The 10703-nt window shown below is 38.6% G+C and overlaps 1 protein-coding gene and 1 pseudogene across 2 annotated transcripts; both read left to right on the top strand.

Moving 5' to 3' along the window:
• Positions 1 to 869: 869 nt before the first annotated feature.
• Positions 870 to 7437, top strand: LOC113108008 (cystatin). Its single transcript, XM_026270860.1, has 3 exons — positions 870 to 1023; positions 5694 to 5804; positions 5899 to 7437. Exons 1-3 carry the CDS (start codon positions 904 to 906, stop codon positions 5974 to 5976), a joined length of 309 nt encoding a protein of 102 aa, XP_026126645.1. The 5' UTR covers positions 870 to 903; the 3' UTR covers positions 5977 to 7437.
• Positions 7438 to 7538: 101 nt separating this feature from the next.
• LOC113107993 (type I iodothyronine deiodinase-like) lies at positions 7539 to 9690 on the top strand (annotated as a pseudogene). Its single transcript, XR_003292727.1, has 4 exons — positions 7539 to 8058; positions 8289 to 8432; positions 8567 to 8766; positions 9149 to 9690. The product of XR_003292727.1 is annotated as a type I iodothyronine deiodinase-like (transcript).
• Positions 9691 to 10703: the final 1013 nt, after the last annotated feature.

The raw sequence follows: 10703 nt of genomic DNA, 5'->3' as shown, positions 1-10703 counted from the left end.
TATTTTAATGCTAAATATTTTTATTGCTATTTTATACATGCATTCTTAGTTGTGCTCAGCCATAGCTGGGATCCTTTAAATCCATAAACCAGATTAAGACGGCGAAGTCCCGAAAAAAACGGTAACAAATAAATAAATAGAACCGTATAGACAAATGTCCGCAGGTACATACCCTCCTCGGGTGACATGGTGAAACAGTGAAGTTTGGAGGTGTGATGCGCGTGGAGTTTGAGATCTTCAGATCCGCAGCAGCGCATCTGTACCGAGGTGGGATTCGAGCCACAGCCGTCAGCAGAGACGCGTTTCGGGCAGATGTCTGTTTTACTGCTGAACATGGAGAAAGTGAGCTCGGTGAAATCTGTCTGATGACTGACCATCCCAATAAGCGAGGGAGATTTCTGCATCTGGACCTCTGACTTCCAAGTGTGCATGTCAGTCCCCATACAATAATAGTCCTTATCGCTTCTTGTACCTGTGGGACGAAGGATCATGGACTTGAACTTCACTTGAAAGAACAAACTCTTACAGCTCTCAAAGGACGCTAAAAACACGACAAGGATACAGTCAATCATTTTTATAGCCTAATAAAGTAAAACACACTGAATAATTAATGTTTTCATATGTTGTAGAATACTTTTAAAACATAGCCTACCTGATTAAACCCTCCAAAGTAAGAAAGAGCGAATATTTTGACTGGATGATGATGACTCTCAACTTCTGCGTCCAATAGGCTGTTAAATGTGTTCTTACCGACAGCATCCTCTCTCCTGTTTCACCAGCAATTTTATGAGTTTTCTATAGCATCAATTCTGAAAAGCGAAACATGCGTCCCTACTTTGATTGACAGCTCGAAGTGCCAATGAATATCCATTGCTGAAAGGGGACCAATCGGGAACAAACTGGATGCATGTTTTGCGAATAGTGAAATTGATCTGGAGGAGCATCAAACTGGTACTAATAATTTGCATTTTACAACGAAAACAGTTCTGTACAACTTCCTCAGATAATCAACCCATGACAGAGGTAAGATTCGTCATCACACAGCAACAAATAATTTAAGATATATTGTGTAATAGACAAAAAAAAAGACCATTAAGTGTACACAGATGAATAATAAATATATATTAGGCTATTACGTAGAGAATGATGTGGAACAAGCGTACGAATCATATGTTAGGCTATTTTTTTCAGATTTTCGGTAGAGAATCGCAGAGTATTAAAAAAAGTGCTTTTTGCAAAAGGCTAAAACAATAGAAAAGTGTTGTAGTCAAGACATATCAACAGTGACATCTTATGGACATTTTTAGAAACTAACATTATACACAGCAGTCGGTTTAATAATTATAAAGACCTTGGAACTTTTTATAAACAAAAAATAAATAAAAAAAAATACATAAACAATGTGGAATTAACATAGTACTTTTTTAAAACCAAAAATGGGCCCACTATGATTCAAATACAAAAAAAAAGTTCATTTTTAGATTACAAAGCCAAGTTATTATTCTTACTATGGCGAAGGTTGGCTCATGAATATTAATTATGCTCTGTGACGTTCTTCCAGATGTTTGCTGAAGGAAAGTGGTCGATGGTCGCCTGGCGAATCAGCAAAGCCTGCTATGGCAAAGGTTTATGAATATTTAGTTACAGAGCAACGCAAACATAACCATAACCTTTGCCTTAGTAAGATTTGATCGTGAATTTTGGCGTGATTTAATATTGATGTTATGTGAAGGGTAAGCTTTTGCTAAAACACAGGCAAGGTTCGATGACTTATTTAATCCATGTTGTGCTCGCCCCACGACGCGTGGACTGATACATTCTCCTCACGATGGGGATGGCAGTGTATAGCAGGATATGTATAATGGGAAGCAGGCACCTGCACAGGTAGGGCTCAACTTGTGCAGAACACATGCCCTTTTTCGCCCTTACACTCCAAGGTGCCGTTTTTGTGGTGTATTTATTTCTCTCTCAATAAATCAGTGGTATTAATCACCCTTAACTTTGTCTGTTTTACAAATATTTAGACAATTTAACATAAAATTGAGCTTGTAACTAAAATTTTGTTGGATCAGCTCAAACTGTCAGTGAAACCTCATAAAAGTGGGCAGGATCTCCAAAATGCGGTGGGGTCTCCTTTCGCAAAGACTTTCACCATTGGCTGTGGCTTCAGCTAATTGTTACTGACTTACATTTAAAAAAAGAAAAACTTTATAAATTAAACATCAGAGCAGGCTCTGGATGAATGAACTGAAGTTTCACCGCAGCAGCTGAACAAAGTCTTGCAACTGTAAAGATCTTGTTTTAATAAGTACAGCATTTTCTTTCAGCAAGAGAAACAATGTCAATAGAGCATCACAGTCCCGCCCACATCTGGTGCCGGAAGTAAAAATTCAATGCAATTTCTGCATTGACATTTGGGGTATAAGCCATAAAAACGTAACCACACATGTTAGACTTAAAATCAGCTACGGCTGTACTAAGCGATAGTATATGCTCATATAAACGTAAAATGAACATGGGGCACTAACCTTGTTTCGATATAAATGCTTTTTATTCGCGATGTCTTGGCTAAGTACTTCATTACCCACAATCCTGAACAAGTATAAGGCCCCGTATAAACAGTTTTTGTAAAAAATAGGCTAACGATTGCGTCATAACCACTTGACTCTCTGTCGCATTACCGTACAGACAGGAGGAGAAGCTCGCAGGAAATTAACTTAATATGGCGTACTGGCGTTACATTTTAAAATACTATACAAAATAATTAATCAGAATACTTACTCCTGCTCACTCACGACAAAGAACTCCCCGCTCAAGCTCGCCGTCTCTGCAAGATTAACGATGGCAGTTTGCACGCACAGCCACTTAGAAGATTTGCATCTGTCAGACAGGTTGCTGACGTTGTCAAGCTTCGTTTGAGTCTGCGCGTCAGAAACGGAAGTGCTAAAAAAACGCTAAAAATGGGCTTCACTTGTCTCAATTGAGTTCCAATGGGGTCGCTGTGTCCATTTCTTTTACTGTCTATGGTTAAACCCCGCGAAGGTCCGTGAAGACTGAAGATCATTAATAAAAAAAATTTTTTTAAAAACCTGTGTTGCGTTTTTGCACAGTAGACTTATCAGTGCAATCATGATCTCCTTGGCTGCCATGAGAGTTTTGCAGGGAGGTTGGTAACTTACTGTAGCCTTCATATGGTATGAGTCATATCAAGCATTTTATAATGCCACTGTCAAAACAATATTTAGCCTAGGCATACATTTTTGTGCATTTACTGAACATTTGTGTAATGGCAACGACATGTGTTGACGACTGAGCGGTGATTGCAGTCAGGTACAAAGCACTGCACCATGTTGCTGACGTTATTGTTAACCACTTTCACACACGCACACAATATATAAAATACACGATGATAAATATAAAAATCAATACACAATACCTATATAAAACACTATTTATTTACACGATTGTAAATTCACTACATTCACTATATAAAATAAAATTCACTGGACGAAAAGTTTGCGCGAGCGGCCGTCATCAGACTTGGAAGTCGCTCAAAAGGCTCATTGCCTCGTTCACGGTTGTGGCTTCAGTCGAATTCAATGGGGCGCGGTGGTTTATGGGATGAGTAGTTCCTGCGCTCGAAATGAAAATATGTACACAGTCTTGTACCTTCACACAGGATTTTCTCTTGATTTTTTAAATCGAAATGATATGTTATATGCTTATGAGTTCAGCCGTAGCTGGTTATCCTCACACATGCTCTAAAACTCTTTAGATACGGATTTTTCCGAAAGTCAATAGGAGAAATGAATGGGAAATTTACTTCCGGCACCAGAGCTCTCTCGGGCTGTGGGCGGGACTGTGATGCTCTATTAAGGCTCATATTTAAGGTATTTGAGGTCTGAGACAGGAACAGAGAGGGGGGATAGCATTTGCCTTAGTCATAGCCAATAGCCTACACTTAAATTCATCTTTAATAAAATGATTTTTTGGCATAATGTATTTTACAGCAAGAAAAACTGAGTGCCCATAGCTACATCAAATTTTGTAAACCTGTTGATGAAAACTGCAGGCTCTGTGTAGTAAATGCCGCTTCATATGAAAGCAGGTGATGGAGATTTACTGCTAATCACAGAACCGGCTTTACTAAGGCCGGGCATACACTGTGCGATTTTCATCAGATTTTGAGCCGAATTCTGACTCGTGTGACTCTTTCTTGGGTCGGGCCAATTTTCAGCATTGTCGTGCGTCGTTTGTCGTGCAGTGTACAAGGGGAAACGAGAGGCGATTAACATCTCTCGACCGGCAATTGGTTGGTTGGATGGATTTCTGACATGTCAGAATTTTTGGTCGCCTCGCGTGAGGTATCGCACTACTGAAGCAAGGCTACGGACCGATTTTCCGCATTTCCCTCACTGCGCATGCGCAAAACCATAAACAAAACCGTGGCGACACGGCATGTAGTGTTGACTGAAGTGATGGAGGGACAACTTGTGGAGTTATGGCAGCAACATGTCAGCCTTTTCGACGTGTCATTGTCAACTTACGACAAGAAAGCCAGAGAGAAAATTTGGGAGGATATAGCTGCTGAACTGCATTTGCCTGGCTGCCTTTTTTTTTTTCATTTTAGCACACAGAATTGCGCATATCACCAAAGCAGTGCGTTTATCCCTGTATGGTTTATCCTGGGAAAGCATGTTTATTCTGAAACAGCCACAAACATTCAGGTTCTGAGTGCATAACAGGGAGCGCATAATAATCGCGAGCTTTGGCTTTATGAATGTTTAGGGTTGATCTAAGTGCAAACTAGGTTCTAATACGCAACAGTTGTGAAATTAGGCTTATGAGTTTGATGCTATGCAATCAATCACAAAGGTAAACAAGAGGTTACGCAGGGGTGAAGAGGTCATGTTTCAACATCAAGTGATGGTGAACCAAACGAAGACTACGATAAAGAAGAGGAAGAATACTAGCTGCAGACAGCATGTGTAACAGACAGATTAAGGACGTCCATCATGAGATACAGACATTGATATACATAATTGGAATTACCCAGAAAGTAGTATAAAAGGTCTTAGGAGTAAACCAATGTTCAGATGCTGCCTGCATTAAGCTGTGAAGGACACCTGATTCCCTAATGAGGGGCACTTAACAGCACCTCCAATATAGCGGTTTAGAGTTTGCACTTAACAGAACCTCCAATATAGCGGTTTAGAGTTTGATAACAGAATTTTTGCATTAACTATTTTGTATTGTAACTAATAAAATAATCTATCTTTTTGTTATGATTGCCTCTTGCAAGACTTCAAACTGAGCCTCAATCAAAAACAGCCACAAGAGAGTCTTCTACGTCAGTCCTGAAGAACTTCAACCTGCGGGCGAAGAAATATTTCATGTATCAAACATGTATCTTAAGATGATTGTGTCGGGGGGGTTTTTTTTGTAAGTACTTTAAACGTTTATTCGGTTTGTAATCGTTTCAACTGGGAACGTCGCTGAATTAAAGTTCTTCCTTGAACTGTCATGAGACCTGGATAATGATGGCGTAAAGAAATATGAAGTCTCAGAACCCTAAAATTGTTCCCAGTTGTCCAAAGGGAACATAACTGTTTGCCTCAACTTGAAAGCCATTTTATGTGATAACCTTCTCGATTCCCCAAATTGTCTGATCATGTTTCTGGTTGACACTGCAGGTTGTCGCTGGCACAAGTTACATCTTTACTGTGAAGATAGACATCACCTACTGCAAAAAGGGTGGTGTGAAGACCATGTGTGCCACTCCAAAGGATCCCAGTGCTGCAAAGGTAGGACACTAGGTCTACTCTACAATATTGTGATGTTTACATTTCTAGCTTTCCTTAAGAGATTGACCCTTTGTTAGATTTTTTCCCCTTCAAGGCAATTCAGTGCGACATAACAGTCTTGAGCCAGCCGTGGTTAAAATCCTTAAAAGTCACTAAAAACACCTGCATGTAGAGCTTGTAACAAGTGCAGTTTGTGGCTTTTTAACATTCAAGCAGCAATAAAGTGTACTTTCTGTTGGTAATGAACTTCAAGTCTTTATTCTTGATAAAAATGGAAACCATTCGTCCTGAGCAACTGTCAACCAATAAGAATGCTTAACACAATTATGTGTTCGCAGAGTCCGTTGCTCTGAAAAGCTACAGTTTGTAGAAATGTCTGAATTCTAAAATGCATGTTTCTTCGATTCATCCTTTTTCTATTAAAACATGATTGAACAATGTCTGTGCTCCAAGCCAGCACATGGCCAACCTTCAATGATGAAAGTTTTCCGCTAAATGGATCAGGTTAAACCCTTGTAAGCCAAGGTTTGTAGCTCTGTATGCTGACGAATGCAAATGTTAAGTTTACGTGAGACTCTGTTAAATTTAAGCATTTAAAGATTGAATGCATAATTTGATAACTTATTTAATTTGTATCTAAATCAGCACTATAGGCTGTCTGTCCTTATCACTTTAAATGACGAGTGACTTCCTGCACTTGCTGTACTTCAGCATGAAAGTAAACTTGTTAAAATGATTTTATAACAAATCAAAAGATGTGGGGTAAACCCTATACGTTTGTTTTAATGAAAATGCTTGATTATCAAACCAGCATTGTTCAAAGACTATAAATATCCTTCAGCAGAGATTGTGAAGGGCACTTGTATTTTGAACTGTTTTTTTTTTTATTTTCTGAACTTGTGACTGTAAATGATGCTTACAGGGTTAAACAGTTAATTCAGTAATTTGTTCTAAACCAATTTAGGTGCACTGATTTCACTAAATACAAACAGCGTTTTCCACAACTATTAAAGAGAAGTAATATCATACAGGGTGTGTGTGCTCGTTCTTCAGTGAAACGCATGCCTTTTACTGTTCTTTTAACCTCTAGCAATGAGAAATGTCACAATACACCGTGACAGGACTTTGTGCACACTTTTGCTGATTTGCTTAGAAATTAATATTGAAAATGATGCCCACATTTTATAATGCACTCCACTGTATCATATTGATTTCAGTTTGAAACCTGTAAAGATTGTGTATATACTTTCACTGAAAGGACAAATCAACTCTAATTTTCTTTGGCAAAAGTAAAATTCTGTGTCTGGCTGCTATGCAACAAATTAGTTAATACATCCATACAAATTGTATGTTGTAACTTTTAGTGTTATACTCTATCATGCAGATTTCTGCATTTGGACCTCTGACTTTCAAGTGTGCATGTCACCAAACAATAGGCTAATAGTCCCTATATAGTTTCGTGTAGCAACATGATATGCGTATATCCAGTGGTCGAAAAATGTTATCAATAGTGACATCTTATGGACATTTTTAGAAACTAAAATTTAAAAAGTCAGTCAGCCTAATAAGAACATGGATGGGACGTTTTTTATTAAATGTATTATGTAAAAAAAAAAAAAGAAAGAAAAAAAAAGTGGTATTTATAGTATTTTCTTTTCCTTTTTTTTTTTTTTTTTTTTTTGTTTCCACTGATAAATACAACAATATACCAGCCAAGCTATGATCCTTACTATGGCGAAGGTTGGTTCATGAATATTAATTACGCTCCTTGACGTTCTTCCAATAGCCCAGCTTTTAGGTAAGCTTTTGCTACAACACGGGCAAAGTTTGACGTCTTTTTTCATTCATGTAACGTTAGTGCTCGCGCCACGACGCGTGGACCGATACATTCTTCTCACGATGGGGACAGCAGTGGGATATGCGCTCAGAAAACTCTCGGTTTATGTATCAGCTGTGGCCATGATATTATTTGCGATCGCGCAGATGACTCTGTTGAAACTCCTGTCTTTCGTTTCCCCGGGACTGATGAGGAAAATTCATCTGAAAATGGGAGAGAAGTCGACGATGACTCAGAACCCCAAATTCAGATACGAGGACTGGGGTCCGACTTTCTTTTCTCTGAGGTTCATTAAAACCGTGCTATCCGTGAACTGGTGCTCGCTGGGCCTGGAGGCTTTTGAGGGGCACGTTGCTCCGGACACAGCTTTAATCACCCTGGAAGGACAGAAAACAAGCGTTCATCGTTTTCTTAAAGGTATAGTAAATGTATATTATTATTATTTGTATAATTCAACTGACTCCATCAGTCCTAAAGGTCTTTCCAATTAAAGAAAACAATCTTGAACTGACCAGAGTATTTAAAGGGATGTTACATTAAAAAGATTAGTTTTATAGTCTAGGCAGTAGTGCATGCAACTACATTCAAATGAATTACTTAGTAATGCCTTACAGCAAACACCGTTACTGATGCAGTCTTCTTGACAGGGAACCGTCCACTGGTTCTGAGTTTCGGAAGCTGCACCTGACCCCCATTTCTTTACAAACTTGACGAGTTCAAACAACTTGTCAAGGACTTCAGTGATGTGGCAGATTTCCTTGTTGTTTACCTTGCAGAAGCGCATGCGACTGGTAATTAACCTTTTAATTAAACAACTGGATATAACCTTTTGCCTAGAATACACTGTGGAGTACTTTACAAGTAGAGCACTAGGTGATAAATGTTAAGTAACTTGCTTAATTCTTGGGGGGGGGGGGGTTTGTAGATGCTTGGGCCTTTACAAACAACGTTGACATCAGTGTGCACAAAAACTTGGAGGAGAGACTGGCTGCGGCCCGGACCCTGGTCAAAGAAGACCCCCTCTGCCCTGTGGTAGTGGATGAGATGACCAACATCACTGCCAGCAAATACGGAGCCCTGCCTGAGCGCCTCTATGTCATTCAGAGTGGGAAAGTTATCTATCAGGTGAGTGTTTTGTAATGTAGACAAACTGCATAGTGCACACAGTACAGGAAATGCCTCCAAAGCTTCATAACGGCTCTCATGAGAGCAGTAGAGTTGCTAGTGCAAGCTCTGGAAGATTGGCACTGCTTTTGGAAAGCAGTTAATGCTCTTGACCAGAGGTTTTGGACACTCTCTGCCTCTTGTAGTTAAAGATTTCTTGTTTATAGAGGTGAAAGGTTTGGAATGAGCTGAACAGAATGAGGCAAAAGGTTTTATAGTCGCAATGGTTTTTGTTCTTTTGCTGCATTTTTTGATTGCCAGTGTTTTGTATAGTCTAAATATATTGATCAAGAAGTCCACAGTATGGAAGGATTTTCACACTTGTTTTTATTGTTCCTAACAGGGTGGCATTGGACCTTGGGGGTACCACCCTGAAGAGGTTCGAAAAGTTCTGGAGAAAATTAATTAAAAGGGAAAAAATTGAAGTTTTCTATCCATGATTGCATTGATATATTTGCACTTTTCTGAACTTCTAGTGCTTGAAATCTTTTTGAGTCCTTGTGTTTGCTTGTGACAGTTACAGATCAAACCAGCTGGTCTCTGTATCTTGATGTTTCAAACACGGGGATGTAAAGGTTTTTTATATAAACATTGATATATTTTTTCTGCTTTAAGGCAAATACATAATTATTATACCAGTATTGGATTCAAAGACTACATATTCATCAGCAGAGATTGTGAAGGGCACCTGTGCTTGTAAGTTTTTTTTTCTTTCTTTTTTTTAACTTGTGACTGTAAATGATGCTTACAGATTAAAACTGTGATCTGTAAACTGATAACTCATAAGTCATTTGTTCTAAACAAATTTAGAAGCACAGATGTCACTGAATGCACAGAGCTTTCAACAACTATTCAAATAAACTGTCATATATATATATATATCTCCTAAGAGTGAGTGTGTCATTGTATACGGCATGACAACTTCACATGAATGGCGTGTGCTTGTCCTTCAGTGAAAAGCACATCTTGAACTGCTGTTTTATCCATGGCAGACTTGACAAATATTTCAAGGAACTTCTTTTAAGCTGCACACTTTGAACAATAACTGTCATTTTCACACAAAAAAGGACACTGCATTATAAGGCAGTTAAAAACATGTTGCACATAGCAGTCGCCCACATTGCAACCCTTTCACGGAGTACATCTCATCAAACCTATTACAGCTAAATACATTATTGAATTTTCAATTTAAATGGCTATTCAAACGGCTGCTAGTGACAGTAAACCTAGTGTCTAATCTAGATGCAAGTATAGAATCTAATGTCATCTATGTATGGGATATGCTAACAAAATACATTGCAAATGGGTTTTTTTTTTTTCAAAACCCTTGCACAATATTTAAAAAAAATAATTTAAGATGAAAAAGATGGAAAGTTTAAATGAAATGATGGAAGATCATATAAATCATTTAAAGCAAAGACGTGCTGGATTTTTGACTTCTCTCTGTTTAACCTTTAATTTAATTCAGAGATATTTGTGAATGATAAACAACGATCAGTTGCTGTTTTCAGCTGCAAGAACCTTAACCTTATGACTGCGTTTATACTTTGGACTCATGTCACATGATGTATTTGGCAGTCAGGATCTTGTTCTGGGTTGCTCACAAAGCTACAGACTGCCCCAAAGTCAAAGTTAGACTGCAGACGCTGCTTTCATTCATTTAAAAAGGGCTGCTAGCTCTTAAAACATTATTCTTAATGACTAATGGTAGGTTGCAAACCATTGGTCTAGTGCGTGTTTATTTTGGAAAACATCTCCTGTTGGAACAGCCACTAATACCATTCGACAGCGAGAAAGAAAAAGACTCAAGGACGATCACTGGTTTGTAGAGTTTAAGTGCCAGTTGGTTGGGCAAAACTTGTAGAGCTCTTATGAATCACTTGTGCCTCGCAGGTTGT

Source organism: Carassius auratus, chromosome 8 (genome assembly GCF_003368295.1).
Source record: "Carassius auratus strain Wakin chromosome 8, ASM336829v1, whole genome shotgun sequence".
Lineage (NCBI taxonomy): Eukaryota > Metazoa > Chordata > Actinopteri > Cypriniformes > Cyprinidae > Carassius > Carassius auratus.
This window is presented reverse-complemented; position numbering and strand designations above follow the sequence as displayed.